At 36.3% G+C, this 25,640-nt stretch overlaps 2 protein-coding genes across 13 annotated transcripts in view; one reads left to right on the forward strand and one right to left on the reverse strand.

Annotated features, from left to right (window-relative positions):
• The window catches only part of LOC127477273 (uncharacterized), a 702,414-nt gene that overhangs the window by 263,773 nt on the left and 413,001 nt on the right, over nt 1-25,640 (forward strand). The gene's annotated exons all lie outside the window — the stretch shown is intronic.
• CNTLN (centlein) overlaps nt 1-25,640 on the reverse strand; it is a 263,978-nt gene that overhangs the window by 156,583 nt on the left and 81,755 nt on the right. For 4 of the 10 annotated variants that reach the window (XM_051801353.1, XM_051801346.1, XM_051801345.1 and 1 more), the window contains exons 2-3: nt 19,866-19,954; nt 4,169-4,253 (exon numbers count right to left, since the gene is read on the reverse strand). In XM_051801353.1, coding sequence (XP_051657313.1) covers nt 4,169-4,253; nt 19,866-19,954 — 174 coding nt within the window. Of the gene's footprint in view, nt 1-4,168; nt 4,254-9,110; nt 9,293-16,578; nt 16,697-19,865; nt 19,955-25,541; nt 25,591-25,640 lie in introns of those variants that run through there. The other 6 variants (XM_051801348.1, XM_051801349.1, XM_051801350.1 and 3 more) reach the window with 6 other exon arrangements.

Consider the following 25,640-nt stretch of genomic DNA (forward strand, 5'->3'; position numbering starts at 1 on the left):
TAATCAGTTGATAAGGTTTTGAAACATTACAAGGTCTAGGACAAAAAGATTAGCTTTAGTTCCTCCAGATCTAAATTGAAACCTAATTAATTAACAATGTTATAGAAAAGGTTTACTGCTATTTTTACACATCTTTAATTTTGTCTTCTAAGGAAAACAGGTTAAGATATTTTAATTTATCTATTGCATGAATGGCAGAAGACTGTTCTCTGTTTCCACATTATCCACTAAACTAATTGTTTGATTTTAAAAATGTAATACATTCGTCCAAAACCTCACCTTACTTTTTAAGAAAAAAATTACACCAGTGATCTGTTTGAGACATACACAATTATTATAAATTAAATACAAGTGAAAAATGTTTCCAAAGAAAAGGGAGCATGAAACAAGATTTCTGTAGCAAGATATCTATCAGCCTTCAGAAGATGAATAATTAAAATTCTAAGAGACTGTTTTATGCACTTAAATGTAGCAATTAGAAATTCTTTTCCTTGAAACACATGCAGAAGTGATGTATATACGTCAGAGATACATAACTACTGAGAAAAGAGTTTTGAGCCACTGCATGAAACAAAAGTTATAGTAAAAAAATCATTATAGAAATCCAGATACTAATCTCAAATGAGTAAGATTTTACCCACACAGCATTTAGAATAAATATATCTATATACTAGATGAGGCCCAGTTGTGACTATCAGGATAAAAAGTTACAAATCAACCAATTAAAAAGACAAAAATTAAAAAAAAAAAGGAGCAAAGAGAAAAGTACAATGGAAAACTTCAATACAATATATTTTGTACTGAATTTATGTGCAATAATACACAAAAATAACCCTAAGTGCTTTAATAAATACTACATTTGTTTGAAACTTTGAATGGTACATATTTAAATGTCCCACATTAATTCATATTTAAAATGTTTAACACAATATGAAGCTATACAATAAACTCATGTCAAGAAAAAAGTCTTATTCTATTTTATTTATATAAAATAAAAGATTATACCACTGTAATTTAGGAAAGGTACATGACTGAAGGTGTTCTAAGTACACAGAAGTTCAATGCATGTACTGTATTCCAAAGATATTGCACAGTAGAAGTTTAGAAAAACTATGATTTACACTGATTTTTTACCCCTCAGGGCACAGATCCCATTCTCATGAATATCTGAGCACTTTTTTTCCTTGTTAGGTTGTACAAACATGATTAAAGACCATACTACTTCTCCATCACAAGTTTCCAAATTAATTTAGCTGATTTTCAGTAATATCCATTAAAATGGAAACTGTTCTAACACTTGAATTATCTCATCACAAATTAAGCTCATTCAGCTTTCAGCAGAACTAACTAGTTGGATCTCACCTAGGCTGTGAAGAATATGCTCTTCTACTTACAGCAATTTTAAAAGTTTTCTTAAGCAGGATAAAGTTTAAGCAGAACACAAGAGAAGGAATACAATCTCATGTTCTCCTTGTAGGGTTTTCTTGTTGTTTCTGGCAGCAATATCAGCTTACGTTCATGCTGAATTATGAGATAGGTCATTTATTTTCCTTTTCCCTTATTCAACACTGATTCATACAATCAGCTGTTTGGTGGCCACTCAGAAACTCCTAGTAAATAAATACCCTACCACAAATTATACTGTTGCAACTGAATCTCTGCATGATGCCAACCCAGCTGATTCTATGATTCTATGAAGGGGAAGAGAAAAACAACAGAAGACAGGACTGGGTAATCCCACCTTCCTAGACGAAACCAATACACAGCAATACACTTAAAAAATACACAGACTGCAATACACAGCCTTGAAGTCTTGCTGTCTGTACATTACAGAAAAGAATATTCATTGTCATTATCATCACAATACACATTTTCACAAGTAGACTATTTGCATATTAATTACAAAAATAGCATCTTTTCCTCCTTAGATAAACAAAGAAAAAAATCCAGTAAAACAAAACAAATGAACAATATATTTTCTATGCCACCTCCAGTCTTTTACTACCAAATCAACAGAACTCAGAAAACGATCCTTTGTTTCAGTCCTGTAGCATCCCAGCCAGTGGATAAGCAAGAAGGTCAGAATGACATCACCTCTATACACAGCTTTTATTTACAGCACTGGCACTAACTGGTGCCCTTCACAACCCACCTCCCAAGTCAATGACACTTCAAGAGAAGCTAACTGAAAGGGCTGCATTACAGTTGTGACAATCACCAAAACAGCAGCTTCTGTTCTCCTCATCTGTTAGGACTGCTGAATCATAGAATATCCTGAGTTGGAAGGGACTCACAATGATCACCAAGGCCAACTCCTGGCCCTGCAGAGGACCATCCCCAAGAATCACATCATGTGCCCTAGAGTATCATCCAAATACTTCTTGAGCCCATCAGGCTTTGTGCTGTGACCACTTCTCTGGGGAGCCTGTTCCAGTGCCCAACCATCCTCTGGGTGAAGAACCTTTTCCTAATACACAAACTAAGCCCCTCTTGACACAACTTCAGGTCATTCCCTCGGGTCCTATTGCTGGTCACCACAGAAGAGATCAGTGCCTGCCCCTCTGCTTCCCCTCATGAGGAAGTTGTAGACCACAACGAGGTCTCCCTTCCCTCTTCTCTCCTCCAGGCTGAACAGACTAAGTGACCTCAGCTGCTTCGCATACGGCTTCCCCACAAGGCCCTTCACCATCTTTGTTGCCCTCCTTTGGACACTCCCTAACAGCTCAACATCTTTCTTATATTGTGGTGCCCAAAACTGCACACAATATTCAAGGTGAGGCCACCCCAGTGCAGAGCAGAGCGGGACAATCCCCTCCCTCAACCAGCTGACGATGCTTTGCCTGATGGCCCCCAGGACACGGTTGGCCCTCCTGGCTGCCAGGGCACTGCTGACTCATATTCAACTTGCTGTTGATCAGGACCCCTGGATTTTCTGTGTGGCTGCTCTCTAGCCTCTCATTCCCCTGTTTTTATGTATATCCAGGGTTTCTCCCATCCTGCTGACAAAACTCTTCTTTCCTGGCTGCCACTTTATGAAGGTTCCAGTTATATTTTCCAGCCTCTCTCCACTTCCATGTGGATGATGTAAATGCATCACAACATCAATTTCAGATTTCTGATGAATTACAGTTTCAGCTTCTGAAATTGATCTGAAACCACAGAGTGCAATCTCATGCAGATGCACACTTCGGGTTCAGAAGCTGCCACAGCAGTCAACCCTTCTTAAAAGCACATTACTGCACACATATTCCTATAAACATCTTAGACAAGTATTTTGTCTTTCAGATAGGGACAGGGTAGAAATACAGGAATCATACGTTACTGGTTTATCAAAATGATGTGTGTGCATGCACCAAACACATTATACATCACACCTATAGCCATAAGGATGTGACAACACACTGAAACTTCGACCACTGCTATAATACAAAATAAAAGTTTATTTAATAATAAACAATATTTTATATTAAATTCTCATATTTATATATTTACATATTTCATATATCTACATATTATATGCAATATAATACATTCTATTATATCTAATACATTATATCTTGGATATAAATATAAAAATACAGAGTATATAATATAGATTATAGAAGACATACAGATAATATACTATACATTATTTAGTACATAAAATAAAGAATTATATAATAATATATAATGTATCTACTGTATATCATCGTATTTCTAATGTATATATGTTTTCTATATATTCATTTAAATATGAATTTATTTAATAATAAAAGGAGAAACACTACCACTCTTGTCAGGCAGAAGGTGCATCAGGTTTATTTTTTTGTACTTGTTAGGATGGTAAATCTTTCCAAAGCATGGGCACATTACAACCCTAAATATAGTCAGAGCTCTTCTGGACTGAAATCCAAGTGTAGGTTAGCCCACTAGGCAAAATGAGAGAATGACCAATTAAAATTTGCAGAAAAAGTTTCATCTAAAATCATAGAAACGTTTAGGTAAAAGATCAATTGTTTGAAGAACTCAGAAGAATTTAATTAATACTTTATCAGAAGGTTATAATCTCTGAATCACCTGCAACTTTCTCCTTAAGATACAACAGTAAACTATTCTCTCATTTTAGGAAATATAAATGTCATGTCAATATCAAGTTTTTTTAACTGCTCTGTTTAAACATAATACAAACCTGTTCTAGTGTTTCTATTTTGCTGTCTTTGGCTTCTAAAAGCTCTAAAACTCTTCTGTCCTTGACTCCAGCTTTCTGTTTTTCTCTGGAAACAAACAAAAAAACCCAGACACTTTAATAGTCATAATTTGCAGTTAATCATTTGAATTTTTCATGTCCTGATAATGAATGTCATTTTAAAGCACGGAAAATTAAATTATCTGAAGCTGACAGGCTTTGCAGAATTAATCAGGGAGCATATGGCAAGTGACAGCAAATTACATCTGAAAACAGCTAACACAACGTTGTTCAAAAAGAAATAGAAGCAAGGGGTCTTAAAATACATTTTTAAGTAGTTGACATTATCTGTCTCATTCTTTCCCAAAAGCAGAAAGTGTACAATGGACACAGAATGAACAAAATGCTTTCTTCTCTTCTTGGCAATGTAGAGTCACAAAACTGCTTGCATTTGTTAAATCCTTCTCTCAGTTAAAAGGCATTTCTCTGAAACAACACTTTTGAACATCATCGATCATTACAATCTTTCACATGGACAGAATCCATAACTTTCACACAGACAAAAAAAGAAAGACAGCACAGAAGCTCGGGTAACAGGGATGAGCAGAGCCACTCTTACGTGGTTATTAAGTGCAGAGCTATTATCATCTCTGGAACACTTTGTAGGATGTCAGCTGATAAGTCATTAACACTTTAGTTACAAACTATCTCATCTCATGGTTATCCTCTTTCTTAATTGAGTTTTAAACATTGATGCCCTTACTGGCTTCTGTTTTAGGTAGAAAGAAAATAAATGTTGCAACAGTAAGGATATTCAAAGATTCCTCGGCATAAGCCAAAGCTCTTATCATATACCTGCAACTAAAGGTCTGAGAAACATACATTCCCTACAAATGGTCAAATAATTCAGGTAATTCCAGCACCAAGGTGACAGAAGCAGAAACTCATCCAGATTATTCGTCTTCTCACAGTACGCGTAAACTTCCATCTACATAAGCCAGAAAATCCTACTTGTGCAACTTTTGCTCTTCTAAAATGGTAATGTTTCAGAGCTGTAAGGGAATGAAACAGTGGTACATGAGTGTGTAAATGTGATCTAAGGTGGATGAAAATATCCAGCTGTACACAAAAGGTTTAATAGCTGAAGCATTTTATAACAGTGACCAATAAGGATAGTAGATATATGGAGAACTATTTTTCTCCATTATTACTACTGTGTAGTCTACTGTTAGCAGTGATTTTAAAGACTAAACTGCACTGTCATCACAGACCACCCAATAACATGGCTTTTTTTCATAAAGTTTTATGACTGCTAAAATATCTAGTCTGATCTTGAGTAAATAAAGAACTAAACAAAAATGGTATGGAATTTCAAGTGAAGTTTTTGGAAACTGAGGTCTCAAGGCAAGGACTTCAAGCAGCACTCTCCTATTACAAATCTAAGACAACTGATGTGTTGTAGGACTTGAAGAAAACTAAGAAAAACCCACCTTAAAAGATATGCATTTAAGCTACATTTAGCTAGGAGAAATAAAAATATACAGGAAATAGTCTTAAGCAGTTGTATATAAAAAAAATCTTCATAAAGAAAACAATTCAGGTGCTGTAATGAGCAAAGAAAAGTCAAACCATGAATATTCAACAAATATTCCAAAAGACATTTAATGTCTGAAATGTATTTAACATTTTAACTGAGGCAGAATCTTAACAGTGTCATATCCGATTTTGAGAGATACAAAGAAAGCTTTAACTGAATATGGACTTAACTCTCCATTTGTTACTGAAATGTTAGACTCTCTTTTTGCTGCCTATACATTTACCCCAAATGACATTAGAGTAGTTACCCAAGCAATTCTAAATACAATGCAATATATGCTTTTCAAACATGAATGGAAAAGTTTAATCCGACAATCTGCACAAGAGTCCCTTAATAGCCGTCGAGTACCAGCACAAGAATCAATCAACCGTTTATATGGAGAGGGTCCATATTCCAGGACACAAGCAAAAGTCCCTCTGGATTATTCAGATAAAACCAAAAGTCTGGCACTTAGAGCTATAAAGACAGTTGCAGAAGCAACGACGACAACACTGTTGTTTGCTCACATACAACAAGGCCTTAAAGAGCCTTTTTATGATTTTGCCAACCGTTTGTGAGATGCAATTACCCATCAAATAAAACATCCAGAAGCTCAGGATGCATTGTTTTTAAAACTGGCAATTGAACAGGCTAATTCAGACTGTCAACCAGTCCTGCAAGCACTCTCAAACCCCATGCCTACGTCTATGATACAGGCCTGCAAAGAGATCAGTTCTAATCAACATAAAGGAAAAATTATTGCAGATGCCTTAGTAGAAGCAGAACAAGCAAGAACAAAAGTAATAACAGATGTTATAATAGAAGCAGACAGAACAAAAAAATAAATGTGTTAAATGTAATTGATTTGGACATTTTTCACATGAATGTCCAGAAGTGGGGAAACCCCCTACTCCATCAAAAAGCCCATGTCCCAGATGCCAAAAAGGGTATCACTGGCATTGGTTTTGCCCTTCAACGCAACATAAGGATGGGAGTCCCCTACAAAACAGAAAACAATGACACTGCCAGTGCTGCAAACAGGGAAACGGGAGAGAGAGTGCAAGGGACCAAGAGCCCCAAAATTCCACCATGACAAACAACAAACTCCCACTCCAATGGCAGAAGAGACAGACTAAAAACTTATGAAGTAATTTTGTTTCCTGCAAGAAATTATGTCATTGAAACATTAGATCCACAGGAAACTTCAGTTATTCCTGACAAAAACCTTGCAGGAAATGATAACTTTTTATTATCCTCGCATTTAGAATGTAAAGAAAAAGGAATTACAATCAATCCTGAAATTGTTCCTAATGGGAATTTAAGTGACTTAAAAGTAACTGTGTAACTTTCTTCTTCCTCAATAGAGCTGACACTCCTCTCACATGTTTGTGATCATTGCAACATTTTGAAGATTGTATGTCCATCTGTGAATTGGACACAAGTATCGAAAACCAAACCAATGTTAACATGTCGAATCTTCTCTCATTTAGCAGGACAACAAGTAACAGTGAGTGGCTTGATTGATACAGGAGCTGACATGACAATTATAGCAGCTAAAGACTGGCCTCAAAATTGGACCACTGCGAAAACATACACAGAGGTAACAGGTGTTGGTGGCACCCAAACACCCATGAAAATTCACGACATCATACGAATCACCAACTCAGACAACCGAACTGCCCCTATAAAACCTTTTATCCTAAAAGTGCCACTCACCCTATGGGGACGAGATGTCCTAGACCAATGGGGAGTTTTCTGTCTACAAATTTATCCTAGTGGCCACTGGCATCCAACAACCAATCCACCTAGACTGGGTGTCCACCCGCCCAATCTGGGTAGACCAGTGGCCTGTCAGAGGGGAAAGATTAGCCGCATTAGAAGATCTAGTAGAAGAACAAAAATTGGGCCACATAGTTCCATCTAAAAGTCCATGGAACTCTCCCATTTTTTGTATCAAGAAAAACTCAGGAAAATGGAAATTACTCCAGGATCTTAGAGAAATTAATAAAGCAATTAAACCAATGGGAGCCTTATAACCTGGAATGCCAGCACCTTCCATGATCCCCAAAAACTGGCCCATTACAGTCATTGACATCCAAGACTGCTTCTTTAGCATCTTCTTACATCCCCTAGGTCAAGAGAAATTCGCTTTTTCAATTCCAACAGAAAATCTCACTGAACCGCTCCATCAATATCAGTGGACAGTTCTTCCTCAGGGGATGCGAAACAGTCCAACCATTTGTCAAAGCTTTATTGCCAATATTTTATCTTCAGTCAGGTCTAAATTTCCCTAAATCTGTCCCCATTATACAGATTACATTCTTTTGTCAACCTCATTGTCTACAAGCCTTCACGAAGTTACAACAGCAGTCCTTATCATCCTTTCAGAGAATAAACTTATTGTTTCACCAGGAAAAATACAAGTGTCTGCCCCCTGGAAATATCTGGGGTGGTAAATTACAAACTTGACTATAAAACCTCAGAAAATAACCATTCCTGTACAGGTGTCAACTCTCAATGACCTGCAAACAATCCTAAGGACTCTCAACTGGCTGCGTCCTGTAGTAGGCCTAGTTACAGACGATTTACATCCCCTATTTGAATTATTAAAGGGGAACTCTGAATTAACATCTCCCCGAACACTGACGCCAGAGGCCAGAGTCTGTAGAACTTGTTACTAACAAAATCAATTCCTTGCAGGTACATTGAAGACTAGAAAAGGAAGATGCAGTGCTCATTGTGTTGAGGGGACCTACTCAACTTTTCACACTATTGGGCCAATTCTATTCCAGCAATAGTAAGATGTGTTTGTGGATCTTCCTTCCTCACCAGTTTCCCAAAACTTTGATTTCCTTACCTGAACTGTTAGCCAAATTATGTTTAAAGGGCCGGACCACATGCTGAGAACTCTCAGGTTCAGACCCAAAAGAGACTTCCCAGCTCCTGGAGCAAATGTTGATAATGAGCCTAGATTTCCAAGTCTCCCTTTCAGATTTTGTGGGTCAAATGAAAGTACATTTACCATTGTGCAAATTTGTGCAAAACATAAATAAAATTCCGTTAGAATACAGTTCAAATTGGACTCCAAATCCTATCCCTAACATACGGACTGTATTTACAGATAGCTCGGGGACTACTGGAAATGCGGTGATAATTGAGAAAGAACATATGGAGTGGAAACAGGACATACATTCCAGGCTCACTACAACTGGTCAAATTATCAGAAGTTGTTTGAGCTCTATCCTTATTCCCAGATAAACCTAACATTATTTCTGATTCAGCATATGTCTCTGGTGTTGTCCAACGCTGTGAAAATTCTTATTTGAAAGATATTAAAAATGAAGTTATTCTATTTATTCCAAAAATTACTTTATGTTGTTGATCACAGATCTCTTTTTTTTATCACTCATATCTGCTCCCACACCACTCTTCCAGGTCCAATAGCAGAGGGGAATCACCAAGAAGACCTTTTAGCAGGGTCGGCAGTCATCCCACAATGTCTTGAACAAGCAAAAATATTTCACGACTTCTTTCACCAGAGTGCGAGAGCCCTGCAAAAACAATGTGGTATCTCTCAAAAACAGTCACAAGACATCATCTCTGCCTGCCCAGACTGTCAGCTAATCACTCCTCTACCAGCTGAGGGTGTGAACCCTCGAGGATTACCTCCTTTGCAAATCTGGCAGACAGACACACATCGGTTATTTTAACAAACTGAAATTCATTCATGTGTCAATTGACACTTTTTCGGGCTACATAGTTGCCACCGCTCACTCTGGGGAAAAAAGCCATGATGTCCAAAAACACCTAACTACAGCTTTTGCCCATATAGGAATCCCAAAACAAATAAAAACAACACCCAGGAGTTCTTGGCAAAGTAACCAGGAGTTCTTGGCGTTGTGGGGCGTGGAACATGGCACGAGCATTCCCCACTCTCCAACTGGACAAGGTATTGTGGAAAGAGCCCATAGAACCATAAAGTCCATACTGGAGAAACAAAAAAGGGGAAGTGGGAACCTTTCACCCAATGATCGCCTTCAGAAAGTAATGTACGTCCTTAACTTCCTTAACAGAATTCAGGACAGACATCCTCCAGTTTTCCGACATTTTTCTGTTAAACATCTGGTACCGTCTCCAAAAGCTAAAATCCTGTATAAAGACCTGTTAACTGATAACTGGTTGGGACCTTTCCCCATCATCACTTGGGGGAGAGGTCATGTTTGTATCTCCACAGACAGTGGGCTGAAATGGATACCCTCCAAGCGCAGAAAACCATACCTTGGAGATGCCTGAATATCCTGCTGATCGTCATCTTCCTCTTACCATGGAAAAACACTTTTGCATCTCCCATACCAGAATGGATGCAGCAAACCAGTGAAAATGTCTGGATCACCTTAGCAAAAGCCACCGACACCAACACTATGTGTCTATCCTTGGACAGCGTAAGTCATCCATTTAAAACTTGTTTAGTAGGAGTCCCAGTTGAAAATTATGAAATCTGGGGTGGCTTTTTGAGAAGTACCTGCATATCAGACAAAGCACCTCTCCCCACTTACTCTCTCCCAAACCTTCTCTCGCATGGCACCAATAGACACCATCCCTCCAGAATTAGACATTTTAGGGTCCACATTGGCCAGTGCTTGTATAACATTTCAGCGTTATACTACCCACAGAAATAATGAATTCCTTTTATCCCCTAATTCGAACGTGTACCAAAATACTTCTGCATGGTGCAATGGTACCAAACTGTACATCCTTCTCACTGAGAGGTTTACAAAACCTAGGAAACTGCCAAAAGGATTCTTTTGTGAAGACAGAACCCGGCAAGGAATTCCTGGTTACCCTGTGGCAGGACCATGTTCCATTGGAAAACTTGCCCTATTTAACTCAGCAAAATTCCAACTATTAAGATTTACACAAACCAGAAAATCATTAAATTGGCAAAAGAGAAATGTCCCTGAATATGCTCTGACTCTTCCTGCCATCGAAGGACAGGAAAAGTTGCATTACATTCATGTTCCACCTAATCACAACCCTCACATGGAACTGTGGTCCCGAACCCGGAACTTTTGGGGTATTTTCCCCTTCTCTGGAATCAGGACTGCATATACACTTTCTACCCTTGCACATACGGCTTGTTGGCCGGGAAAAGAAGCGAATGCTACCACCTCTGCTATTGAAGGGCTCTTGGCTGATACTTTAAAGATCAAAGAAGCCAGCCTCCAAAATCGAGCAGCTATTGATTTCCTGCTCCTGGCCCATGGCCATGGATGCCAGGATTTTGAGGGCCTCTGTTGCCTCAATTCTTCTGATCATGCCGAAGCTCTACACCATAGTATTAAAAAATTAAAAAATTTAGTGAACGTTATAACCATTAATCGAGACTGAGGAATTGCAGGGCTGTTGGATTGGCTTCATTTTCCTTCACTCCTGATATGGGTAAATAAATTAATTTTTTAAATTTTTCTGTTAACCACATTTTCCATTCTTACTTTTATCCCATGCATCATATGTTTTGTCAAAAAAGTTGCGTTTAAAAGTGTATCCCAAGCTTTTCCAGTTCTTCAAAACAAAGAAGGGGGAGATGGAGGTGCCTCAAGAGAGTCTTACGAGTGGTGAAAGAGAACTAATGAGGAGAGAGTGGAGGAAGAGGAAGTAAACATCTCAGAGTGGTCCTACACCGTCATGCACAAGATATGATCATCATAACCACAGGAGTGCCTATTTCCAGTGTTATACAATTGTTCTCTTTTTGGCATGTTTTATTATGAGAATGTGTGATTCCCTTCTCTGTACTCCTGTTACCTTTTCTCCCATTGGTTCTGTGTAAACCCTTTCCTTATTTGTCCAACCCTGCCACATTCCAGTATTCTCCAGAGATAGTTTTTCATTTGTCCATGTTTAGATAAGTTCCACCCCTTGTTACTGTGATTGGCTGCTCCTTGAATACTTCTCCCAGTCTCCACCCTTTGTTCTAGCAAGTTCCCTGCTCTCCCTTTATAAGCCGGTGTCCATGTCCAATAAACGGCCATTCTGTGTCACACTGTGACTTGCATGCAGAGTGGTCCTTCTGTCCTTCTGGGTCTTGCTTAAGGGGAATTACAGCTTTATACTTAATTACTTTGCTGTGGGGTTTTTAGTGTCTATCAGCAAGTACCCTTCCTTAAAGACAACAGTTTAGTAATCAAACCCCAAATATTTTGGGAGGAAGGTATCGATCTCCAATAAGCATGTTACACCATGGTCTATTTGAGCAAGTGATGGACCTATACCAGCATACATCTAAAATTTAAGTATTCAAGTATTAAACATTCAAAGTTTCCTCAAGTCTTAAGTACAGCTAGACAACTTAAGAATTTAAGATCAGACACATACGCAAAACTAGCTGATCCAAAATTCTAAGCAGTTCAGATGACACAAGGCAAAGAAAGTCTTTACTACAATGTACTTAGAATAGTAATGTTCAGATGCAAGAAGAATCATATCACAAAAGGCACAAACACACAAGCCTCTTGAATCACTGAATAGCATTGCCTCCAGTTCTCAGAAGTATCCTGACCTTAACTGTTCACGGGGAAGTCCAATCCATTCTTTGTTCCCACATTTCCCTCTCCATTTTAATTCAGCTGTTTATTAAATCACTGCTCTACCACTCATTCTGTACCTGTATGTATGGCCAGTCTTCGCGAGCCTGCGCAGTGGATTTTTTAGGTGAGACACAGTGTGCGCTGAACTGAGCCCACCCTTTAATCCTGAGGTTCATCTGCCGGGGTCGAGCGAGCTTGGACAGTGGCAGCGAGGTCCTCAGGACGTAGGTTTGTTTAGAGTGACCTTCTCTTAGATGAATGACCTTACAGGGCTGACGAGCTCCATCTGCCCGGGGGAGTTTTTCCCTGACTGGGAATTGAACCCGGGTTGCAGCGGTGAGAGTGCTGCAACCTAACCACTAGACCACCAGGGCCCCCCCTTCTGTATCTACCATCCACAGTATACCATCATTTTCCCAACTCTAACCATCATCTCCTCTCACAAAGTCAACCTTGCTTAGAAAAAGACTCAATTAAACACCAATACTGGGTAACTAGCTAGTCTCCTAACTCTACTATGCAATTATCACTTGAAAAGTATTATTAAACTTCTTTTCTAATGCACTAATTGATCTGAAAATCTGTTCAGTGAAGTAGACTTCTCAGCCCTAAGGAACTTTACGGTTGTGGGGGTGTAATTTTTTTTTTTAATTTATTTTTCCTAATTTTTTTAGGAAGAAAGTGAATAAGCCAGCCAAGAACCAAATAAAGAACAAACTGCTTCGAAAAATAGTATTCACAGCCAATTCTGGCATATTATTGGTAGTCAAGAATTTCTGGAGCCCTCTGACTTAAGGATATGGTTGCATGAAAGGGGTTTGAAGAATAAAGTCTGGGACTGAAGACAAAAAAACCACAGATCACTGTTAAAGCAAAAAATATGCCTGTAATAGACACACACGCTAGCCAGTGGTTGAAAGTGCATTTCTAGTTAAATGCAGCATTTTCCACTTTTCTGATACTTGGTCAAACACTCCTTTGAACAAAGATGTCAAGGAACATAGTTTATAAAAACAGATAGATCATCACTGTAATGAATGGGAAAAGTTTAAGTAATTTTTTTTCTTCTCTGAGTTTTTTTTTCAGACTTCCTAGATAGCACAGGCTGTAGTAATGCCACCAAAAATAATTTCACACATTACCACCCACAGTTAAAGAAAAATGTTCTAATTTCCACAATATAAGCACACAATGGATGTTGTCAGAAGCCTAAAGCACAAATTGAAACCTCATATACAACTTTATCAGCAACTTTTCCTGGAGGTATAAGACTGTTTTCCATACTCGTCACAGGATAGTTCCCCATACGGTAGTAGGACTGACTAGAACTTACATATCATATTTGGATCTGCAGTTACACCTTGAAATGAGACTTGATAGGAATTGCAGCAATCACCTCCTATTTTTCGAAGAGTAACAAATATTAAGAAAAAAAATCTTCAAACAACTTTATTAATTGAGCTGTTAAGTATTTAAAATATATTTTAAAAAGTCCATTGGAATATGGAAGGGGCAGAAATTCTGGCACTGTCAAGAAGCTGATGATGATCAATGACTGAGACAAACTCCTGTTTAGCTAATTAGAATCACTGATGAGCAATAATGATGTGAGCTAAGAATATTTGCAGACTTCTTTAGTATGAAAAATGGAGTGAAGAGAGGCTGTCAATTTGTACAAGTTTTGAGCTCCAATCAGTCTTCCCATGAGTACTACCTATTTTAAATGTTTAACACAGATGCATTTAGATACAAAGATTATCAAGATTCAGCTTCCCACAAAAATTGAGAAATCGAGAAAATATTCTTAAGCTTGACACTTTTCCTCTGATGTGATTTTTTTCCCTGTGTTATGCTCTACTCATTTATACAGCAGGACAACATTTTTGACATTTTGCACAATTTTAATAGCTTGTCACAAATGAAATATTAGACTGTGAGAAAATGTTTAACTAAGAATGAGGTACAAAATCATCAAAACCCCTAACATTTTAAAAACCAGAATTTTGTTTAAGTTTCTAAAACAACATTCTTCCTAAAATCTTCAGCAAAAATAGTATGGGCGTAGAGGCATCTTGTATCCTACTACAGGTTTTAGTCAGACAAGTACCTAACCATTTGTCAAGAAAAAGTAACTTGAAGTCATATGTAATTATGTCATACATCAACTAAACGAAAATAACTTCAACTAATAAATTTAATTTGCTGTTTACATGTTACATGGAATTCGTCTGTTCAGTTTTACAAACAGTGGGATTAAAAGAAACCAAACCAATCAACCAAAAAACCCTCAAAAACTAAAACACATCTACAAATTTGGCCTTATAAAGAAAGTTAAGGTTACACTGTGAACTCTGGGCACTATGGTAAAAAGAGAAAAGGCTATATTTTAACAGTATATTCAAACTAAAATAAATTGCTTCTAGAAACACTGTTACTTTTGAGAGATATTTCATTGTTTATAAAAGACTGCAGAACTAGAAAGGCTGTAAAATATCAGTTTTGTGATGCAGCTTTAATTTGATTACCTTATTTCCCTGTCCTCCACCGTTCAACTATTTTACAGACTTCCAAAATCTATGTTTGTATTAAACAGAAAATGAATCGCCCATGTGCAAAGTGAAGTTGTAGAGCACAGACTGTCAATGTTACTGTAAATATGGCACCAATACTGTAATTACTGTGTACAGTCACATCCCTGCGGTTGCACAGTCAGTGGTTAGTAGAAACAGAACCTATGCCTTAATATTTCATGAAGAAACCTTACTGTGTTTCCATGTATTAAGAAATGCTAAAAAAAATGCAGAGTTAAATAGCCTGCATTTAATCAAGAGTTTAATTTCACCTCCTAGAAGATCTTTATACTTCATGATGAATTACAATTGATACACATACATTTTTTTTATTTTAATACTTACAAATATACTTTTAAAAGATTCAGACAGCATAGAGCAAAAAGGAACTTAAATGAACACCACACATTTTGCACTTTTCTAAGCAGTTACTTTCTATAATATAGTTGCACACACCTATTTTTCTTTACAAAAATAATTTAAGATCCAAATAAAATACATAAAATGAAATGATTTCCGTAGTAAATTATTTAGAGTCAGTTCTATGTTCCATGATACATATCAAAATGGAAAGGCATCATTACAAAAATGTTATTTTTCTTGCATCTCCAACTTGATTTAATTAATTAGATGATTTATTAAAGCCTCTTATTTTAAGCAACATACATAAAATACTAAACATATTTTTACACTAAAGGAGTACAGAAAATGGTGACATTTTTGCCTAACAATTTTGCAAACATTTTTCATCTAAAATACACAAGTCTCTTATAGTGTTCAAAATATCAGCACTTCAGAACAGACTGCTTTAACATCTGCACATCACCAGGGTTTCCCCCAAGGATTTTTAAATGATGCCTGCCTGTGCTGAATAAAGTGCTAACTTGCACCTTGCATTTCAAACTGTGTCCTGAGCAGCCATCCAGTTGGTACAACACCAGCTGAATTCCCAGAGGCCGCTGTTCAATCAGGCTTGACTGCAATTATCATGTCAATATTTTGTGCTCCGATATGCAGATATGCACACATGCAAACTGCATAATACCTTCTTCTCCATGGAATGTTGACTTATGTTCAATGTTCTGAGAATTTTTAATGAAACAGGATATTAAACTTTCATTAACTGTAGAAAATCACAATTATTTGACCTTAGACAGAAAGGTTGTACTCTTATACTCTATTATTCTGTCCACTTTATGGAGTGATAATAACTGGGGAGTCCGTTTTACTTTAAATTCAGAGTAACAAAATGGTAATGGCCTTTAAAAATGTCTTGAATCTTGTTTACTTCCTTGTCTTACTGTCATTCTGTTTCCTGTTAATTTGCAGAAGAGTAAAACAGTGGTTTCAGAAAGCTTCTGCACGATATTTATCAGCCCTTTAAAAGATGCAAGATACAGATTTTTAATTATTTTTCAATTAACATAGGCAATCTATATTGCTCATTCACACAGCACATTCACTTATCCTTTTATATAAAAAGTACTTACCATTTTCAGTACATCTGCATATTGTCAGTCAGTGAAGAATCTATGTCAACCTGTTTAATGTTTCTTCCACAATTTGCTATTCCCAGAATGCTGTAAATCACAGCATAAACTCCTGCAAGTACCTTGCCAAAAATTCTTTAGTTATTTATGATCTCTTGCTTTTCAGCCATATTTTTGTCCATTTGCGCACCTTTAGATAGATGTAACTCCCCAGGAAGAACAACAACAAAACTCTCAATCACTAGAACTAACATTCAGGTTGCCACTGTTTATGAAATGATAAATCCATTCTTTCTCTTTGTTAAGACCTGTAAGACACAGCAGAGTCGAAATTTAGTTGTGGAAAAACATCTATGTAAGGCAAGCTTGCCAAATGTAAGTATCTGTAAGGGTATCATCTAGCATAATACAATCCCCATGTACATCTACCAATCTTGTATCACTGCCACAGTTTAATCATTAATGGATCCTGCTACATCCCCTTTCCGAAGAAAGGAAAGGAGTCAGGTAGAAGCCCTAGAGGAAAATTAGTCTGTTAACTTGTCAAGATTGCATGTACTATAGGAGTGTCCTAAACCGGAGTTCTGAAGTTTGCAAAAATATTTCAAAACCTTTGATACTCTCATTTGAACCCCAACTCCATTTCAGTTCACACATGCATTTACCTAATAAGAGGTATTTTCTAGTATATTTTTTAAATCATAAAAAAACGACAGTGAACTAGAAATAGTGTGCTCTCTACATAATACTGAGATCAATAGTATTTAAAGTAGCTGGAAAGTATACTAACATGAGTAGTAGTTTTACAATGGCTTGTTTGAAAATACCTGGAGGCTTTTACATATCCCAAAGGCATTTCTCATTTGCACAGTAAAGATGATTTTTTGTTTATATCTGAATATTAAATTGGGAATATAGTTACAGTTATCCAGCAAGAACTGCAAAGACTGCTGAAAAGTATATCATTGATGTATTACAGGAATCAGCAGCACAGCCATAAAAAGGTACAAGCTATGTTTTTACAGTTTTAGGTGAACTTCTATTTTGGGACCATGAAAGTATTTCAAAATATCAGACAAATAATGGCAAGGTACTATTAATTCCCCCCTTAGTCCGCCAAATTATGCTTTTTAGATTTCCCTGATTTGTTTGTAAAAAGATACTATAAGGAAGTGTCTAATGCTATAAACATAAATTAGCTGACTGTACAGCTAATATTGCCCACTCAATTCCTCCTAATATATCTGTTTTTTAATTCATCACACATCTGTGGTGTAAGTTATAAGGTTCCAAATGAACATTTTGTCCTGTATCTTTTTATTTTTGTCACTGTAATCTCATGAAGAAAGCCCGGTTGTCTCTTTCATCAATTTAATGACTGAAATCTACTGGATGATATTGTTTGATTCTTTATATATATGATCTAGGATACACATGTCTATGCTTTCTTCAGTTGTCTGTTTCCATTCTGTATCTGGCTTCTAACCTCAGATAGTGTCTAACAAAGATTTGGTGGGCAATGAAAGTTTCTTGGTTATGGAATTCTTGGTGGAAAGAACACACCGAAAAATGAAGCTGTGCAAACATTGGTGGTATCCATGTCACAGGAAGAAACAACAAAAGGTTTAAATCCATTTCATTCTGTTTCTATCTCAAAATCTCCCCATAGGCCAGGACAAGATGGAAAGTATTATCAACTTGGCTATGATGGGGTCAATGTTATTTCCAATATAGATGAGAAGGGAAAAAAGCCTCCAAGACTTCAGTTGGTTTTTATCAGACTGGAGCATAAATTTTCAAATTCCAGCTCACCTGATACAACCATGTAAAATATACAAAAACTGCAAGAAGCTGCGAGAAGCACAGATCTCCCATGTGACATGCTTCAGGAATCATTGTGCTTGTAACTATTACTTTGTAATCCTATTCTCTTAAAACTTTTAAATCCACATATTTTTCCTAGGTTAACAAAGCCAGAAAATCACTTGTCCTGTAATTTTCTGGACAGTAGCAGTGCTAGGTAGCAGATTCCCTGGAAAGTTTATCAATGTATTAGAACTGAGACAAATTGACATTGGCATAACAACAAAAAAATAATTGCTTACTGCTATAAGGTAGGGAGTAAGACAAAAACTTTTCTGAAAGGATGACAGTGTAAAGAGGTACAGTCATGAAACTGACGCTACTTAGGCAATTATTATGGAAACATAGCTGGGAAAGTTAGGAGAGGATATATGGGGCTGTAATTTGGTTGTGCAGAAGATTCACAGGCAAAGCCTGGCTAGAAACTATTTCTGAAGCAGCAATTAGATTGATCTTAGGAAGAAGAGATGAAGATACACCGGTTAAAGAGAAAAATATTGTTCCATCTGTCAAATCAAAGCAACTCCAAAGTTTTGATTAGTAAAACCCTTATATACTGAATGGGTTTTATCCAAACCTTTTCCAGGATTATCAGGGGTTAACACCTAAAAAGATGCTGTGGAAGCAATTCTTCTCTCTTAACTTCATAATTCGGAGAATTATGAGAAAGGTATCATATAGATGTATAACCTTGAGTTCACAGAAGTGTTCTAAGGCATTACTGTTACTCTAAAATAGGAGAGGACATAAAAAACCTAGACAAGCACCTTAACAAAAGTATGTTGTTAGGCTTTCGTGTACGAGTACCATTCACCACCCTCTATACAAAGTGCAAAGCACATACACAGAATATATCTTTACCTTCATACATAATAGACTATTATTACATACGAGATTTCTGTAGCAAGCCTTCTGATAAGCTGAACACTACATTAAAAGGGTTTCACAAACATTTCCTACCACTGCAAAAAAATTCAGCTCATTATCATGTTTGTGTGCATCAAGGCAGCATCTAAGTTTTTCACTCAGAGGGTGGTTGGCACTGGAACAGGCTCCCCAGGGAAGTGGTCACAGCACCAAGCTTAACAGAGTTCAAGAAGCATTTGGACAACACTCAGGCACATGGTGTGACTCTTGAGGATATCCTGCACAGGGCCAGGAGCTGGACTCGATGATCCTGATGGGTCCCATCCAAGTCAGCATTTCTGTGATTATCTTTTCTGTTACCATATCTTAGCTTTTCACTTCATTAAGTATTCAGATAAATCTAATTTATATATCTAACTGTTATCCAACAAGTTATGACACTGGAAAATGTAATTTACTTCCTCTTGCTCTTTCAATAGAAAAACAAAATATGCAGTACATTTGTAATTTAAAAATTGTATTCAGCTGCAGCACAAAAATCTCAGTGAGAAGAGATCTTGAAGTATGCTTCAACTGGCACCAAAAAAGGAAACTTGCAATGTATTCTAGGCACTTTTGACAAAATTTAGCAATTGAACTTTTGTAACACATTTTTAAAAACTTTCTCACTTAGAAAAATAAAGAATAAGGTATCAGCAGAAGAAGCTGGTTGTTGATTTTAGTATCATGTTAAATCTTCAAACTCACCTTTCCACAACCAAGCCGACAGTTCGCATAAGATCTGGACTTGACACTTGCAGGTGTTTCCACAGAGACCACACAAATTCTTTATCAGCCTTAGAAACAGGAAAAAAAAAGAAGATAAAAATACATTACATGTATGCTATGCCTTTAACAGACAAAAAAGTTACACTGAGCATATTAAAAAGACAATTGCTAAAAAAAAAACCCCAACTAAACAAACACCGAAAGCATTCTAGTGAAAATTCCCTACAAGTGATTCACTGTTCTGCGAATGACAAAAACATGGTCAATGGTTCTATGGAATAAACAAGATTTTAACCACACAGAATTTTGAACACAAATACCTACAATCAACAATAAAAGAGTATACAATGTCACATATGGCAGTAGAAACTGATGATCTTCAAACAAGGTTGTCTTTTGCTATATCTGTTACTGTTATTTTTAGCAGTCAAACAATTTGTATTACATATTAAGCCTGGAATACACGCTTCGACATTAAGTTTTACCACATGCAGCTCTTTCATTTTATTTCAAAATATACACTAAATCAGTCTTCTAACACACACTCAGCTAACCTACCGTATATAAAAGCTTCTGAAAAAAACTCAAGTGAGAGCAAGAAAACAATGTTCTTTCAAAACAGACTTCAGAAAGTTTGTGAAAACTAGATGTCAGATAAAAGCTTTCCCAGATTTATATCTTCTACTACATACTAGTTGTTACTTTTCACTGGTGTACTTTTATTCCAATACCACTTTATTACTGGAAGCACCAATATTAGTTATTTTACAATATAAAACCCTATGTTCATTATATAAAAATGTCAGTGGAGAAAAATAAAAACCAGCAAAAGATGAAGACAAATAGAACAATAAGAAAGCACAGCCTAACACTAAACTGGGGACTAATAAGCCAAAATCATCTATTGGCAGCTAAGTCTATTCAACAGCCAAAAATCATGAGAGTGCAGCTATGTCTACTAGTTTTTTAGAATCATTTACAGTGGCAAAGACATTTATGATCAATGCATCTAATTGCTGACCTAACACTGCCAAGTCCACCACTAATCCCTAAGTGGGACATCTACACAGCTTTAAATACCTTCAGGGATGGTGACCCCCACCTTCCTGGGCAGCCTGTTGCAATGCCTCATAACCCTGTGTGTGAAGAAATTTTTTCTAATACCAAATTTAAATGTTAAAAAGAAAACAGAATTTGCATGAGAGTAATACACAATCTAAAGGGAAAACCAACACTATTATAGCTATCCATTCCTCTACTTCCTTCTTCTCCCAAGTTTCTGGAACTTAATCTAGTAAGATACCACAGATATCATTAGTTAACCAGAACTTCATTAAAATCATCTGAACAAACAGCACAGTACCTCATCTCTGCACAACTCTATCTTGATTATAAAATGAAACAGAAGACCTGAGTTCCTATCTTCAACTCCACTCTTTGGTTTCTCCACAGGTTTTCTGTTTCTCATTTCTTAAGAATAAGAACAGATTGCACTTTTAATCACAGTATTGTGAGGCCGCGACTTGAAACAGCTAAAAGCAATGGTCATCCAAGATGCAGAACAGTTCAACAGCACTACAAGTTTGACAAGCCTCACAGGAGTCAATAAAGACCACACACTGTATGATTAGAGTAAAACTCAGTAGCAGAAAATGCTTTTTCAGTTTTTGCTATCTTTTTCATTCATTTGCTCCTGATCAGTTTTTGCCTTCCAGGAAGGAAATTTGAACTTTACATGCAGTATCAGTACCAGTGCATAACAAATCATTCCATCATAATACTTCTCTTTCTTCAGAACAAGAAAACAGCTATCTTCAATATAAAATCAAAAGACCTCTCTAAAGCTAGTAGATTTTATGCAGATTTATAATTTTGCTGAGTCCAAATTATTTCATCAAGAGTAACACTGCAACAGCCAAACACACTGAATTCTGGATTTAGCAAACCTTAAAAATTATTATAGAAATAGAAGAGATAGTTGCACCTATTTTTCTGTGATTTAAGAGGAAAGCTTCAAAGATTTTTTTAAAAGTTCTGATATGTTTTTCCTTCAAATTTAGAAATGCACATATTTTAATTTTTAAAATTGCAGAGAAATGAGGTAGTGCTAAATGTACTAAAAAACATAAGAAAAAATGCTGAGCAAGTGAGAAGTGAGGGGATTCATGACTGTTGGTTTAAAAAATATCCTCCTCTTTCAACAACTGCAATTTCTAGTTAACATTTATTTAAATCTTTAGATGTCATCAACTATTTCAACCAAGCAAGAAATGAAACTTTATGAAGATTTGATGCATTATTAAGGTATTGCTGCAAACTCAGAAAAATTCAACCACCTACTGCAAGAAAGAACACCGCTAACAAGTCCGACTACCTTTCTGAATGTATTAGAAAACAAATAAAACAAAGGCTATGGCCACAAAGATCTTAGAATTCAAGACTATTATCAGCTTATGCAGAATGGACTACAACAGAAAGAGTTCCTACTTCATAAAAGCAGAGAAATTTCATCCAACTGCCTTGGCGAGTTGTGCACAGTTTTTAATATGTTGAACATGAAGACTGCATTTCTTGAATTTCTAAATAAAACTGAACAATTAACAAAAAACTTTGTGCTGTTCTTATAACACTTGAAAGGAATGAAATCTCTCTCTTAACCAAACCGGGTTAGCAGCGTAAGGCCTCTTTTCAAAACCCTAAGTGACCCTGCTGTGTACAAGCAATCCTAACTGGATTATGCTGCATTATGGTGCATGATCCCATTCACTTTCTGAAGAAAGGTAATACCAGAACTAAACAATAAGTCATATAAATAAGAACTCAAATGACTTTGCATCAGTATACAAGTCATTGTTCAGTGTAAATGCTAAATACAGGTTAACTTTCAGCTCAGAATTAAGACCAACAGTAAGCATCATATTAATTGGGTTACTCAGTTCAGATGAAAAGACAATTATCCACCTTTTTTTTTTTAAAGTAAAACCTCTCATTGCATGTTATCACCCTATGCACTTAAGTGTTCTAAATTTTTACGGATCTAGTCTGAGAGACAGTAAAAAGTGTGCACTTGTTTCATGTGTCCTCAAAAAAGACACCAACTCCTGAAAATGCCTTGCCATGCCACCTGAAGAGTCACAATGCCTGTACACTCTGAACCATGCATGACCTACTACTCCTTTTCAAGTAGAAACAGAATGAAAAATAAAAATGTTTTTCAGATTTGGAAAAACTGCTGCAAAAGGCTTCCAAAAAGCATTAGGATCTATAAAGAACCCAGATTCTGAGTAATTTTAACATCTAAAAAAAGCCAGGGGGAGAAAAAAAAATGAAACAAAGCCCAAGCCACAGTGGCCAAACTAAACCTCACTAAATAACTGCAATGGAAATGTGACTTCTTTTTAATTATTTAGAATGACATTAAATCAGTAATTCTTATACTCTAAATGACACCACTTCCAGGATAAAGAAATGTTTGAACAATGACAACAGGAATAAACCACTGTATCTAACTCTAATTTTAAAATAATTTTAATTCAAATTGCTCAGCTGATCATTGATATGGAGAGCAGAACTGAAGTGCAAATAGTATTTGAGCATTATTTATATCTTAAATACAGAATTCACTATGTATTTTATACTAAACTACTTAAAATCACTAACAAATTAGTCTAAGGGCCATGAAATCATTACAGCAGAGAGAAGAACGAACATAAAAAAGTCTTAATAGTATTCCACCTGCAAACACTCAAAAATCTTGAGGCAAGCAAACAGTCAAAGTTTCTGATGCTGATTTACGAGCTCATGAGCTTTGTTCAGTTCAGTTTTGTTTGCCTCTTTAACAAGTTGGATTTGCTTATAATCATGCTTCCTTAGCTTTCCCTTTTACTGTCCTGTATACAAGAGTGGGGGAGTAGCTGCTGGGTTTTCTGCTTATATTTTTATATATTAGAAGAGCTGAGACACTCGGCTTCTCTATGACTGCAAGAAGCACTATCAAATACCATGAGATTCTGTACAAGCGGCAGTGTCTGCTTATTGTCCTACCCTGCAGGCTCCTATACAGTTCAATTCCCAGCTAGGAAATGGCTTGAGGCATCACAAGAACACCGAACAGCACACAACTTTCAGACACTTAGTTCTACACTTACTTCTAAGCATGGCATTCCTCTATCACAAAAAAAAACAACAAAAAGAAAAACTACATTAATACACACTGATTTTTTCTAAATGAACAATATGTATATATGTACAATACAGGAAGAGGGAAATGTTCACATCTCTTCCATAATTTTTGCTAAGTATCCAGCATGTATTGACTCTCTGGCAACCACCTTTCTACCTAAACCTTGCCAAACCTCCCAGAAACTGACCTTTTGATAAGATAAATATAAAATACAAAGTTTCAATGAGCATTCCTAATGAGAAGACAAACACTTCGGTACAAACAATCTTTTTTAACTGAATAAGCAGTTTGGTTTAACCTCTAATCAGCTATAAATATTGCACAAGCAGACTATGTTAAAAGTTGTCCAAGGAAGAGTAAAATCAGCTCCAAATTGTGCTCATGTCAGTGAAATTGACACTCCTGAGTTCCACAACATTTCTGTCTATGCTAAAAGAACAGTGACGAAACAAGATTTAAAAACTCATACTAACTGGAAAATTAAAAAAAAAAAAAAATCTTTCTTGCAGTAAGGAATACTGAATGTGCACCAAACAAACTTCAAAGGAACAGCTACACAGAACAGGCTAAGTATAAAAGAAATAACAACAACCACCACAAAATACAAACAAAAGCCTTTACAATCCTACAGAAATAAGTTAAAAGTCACCAGAATTTCCAAAACTGCAAACCAGTGCTATTTCAATACATGTTCTTTATTTTTCATGATGACAGGAACTGGCATTAAAAGTTATTACAGCAATCTGTGAAGAAGCACACACAGAACTATAAAGCAATATTGTAATTACATCACCAGATATTCTAATTTAAATCATGAAAAGCTATGTACTTGATAGGTACTTGAATTTTTGTAAAGGTACACAAAACTAAGTAGCATAGTCCACTACCTAAGTGGACTTCAGGCAAAAGAATAAGGACACAAATTCATCTTCAACTATATGTTACCAGTAACAAACAAACAAACCGCCCAACACAAAAAAAAAAACCCAAAACCAAACCAAACCAACCAAACAAACAAAACACCAACTTCAGCTGCAGTTAAAATATGTGACCTTTATTTCACAAAAAGAAAGTTTACACAGAAATGTACCAATTTTTTACTATGACAATAAAGTATTATTAAAAAAATAGTCAAGGAATGTTAAATGACCATAATATGTTACTTTCTTATATTTAACATGCTAAATATTTTAATAGCTAAAACTGTTTCATTTAAATGTAAGTAATATAATTAAGCATTTTGTATAATAGAATTAGTATTAGCTAGAAATTATTACAGTTTTAAGATGAAAAGAAGTTTAAACAGTCTTTTTAAGCTCTTGGCAGAATTAATGGACTTGGTAAAGCTGTTCCCTGAATGGTTTTGGGAGCCAAACAATTTCTTTCGAAAAACGGCTGCTTAGACTGTCTGAAGCTGGCACAGAAAAAGCCTGCAGCTGTCAAGGCCTGGAATGTATCAATCTTCAGCTTACCCAAGGAATATTCAGCCTACTCAAGTGTAAGTTAACAGCTCAAGAGGTCAGCAGGAGTGTACCTTGAACAGCTGAGATCTTATATACACAAGGCAGAAT

The sequence above is a fragment of the Manacus candei genome, unplaced genomic scaffold (genome assembly GCF_025592945.1).
Source record: "Manacus candei isolate 608988 ecotype Guabito, Panama unplaced genomic scaffold, ASM2559294v1 h1tg000051l, whole genome shotgun sequence".
In the NCBI taxonomy this organism is placed as follows: Eukaryota; Metazoa; Chordata; class Aves; order Passeriformes; family Pipridae; genus Manacus; species Manacus candei.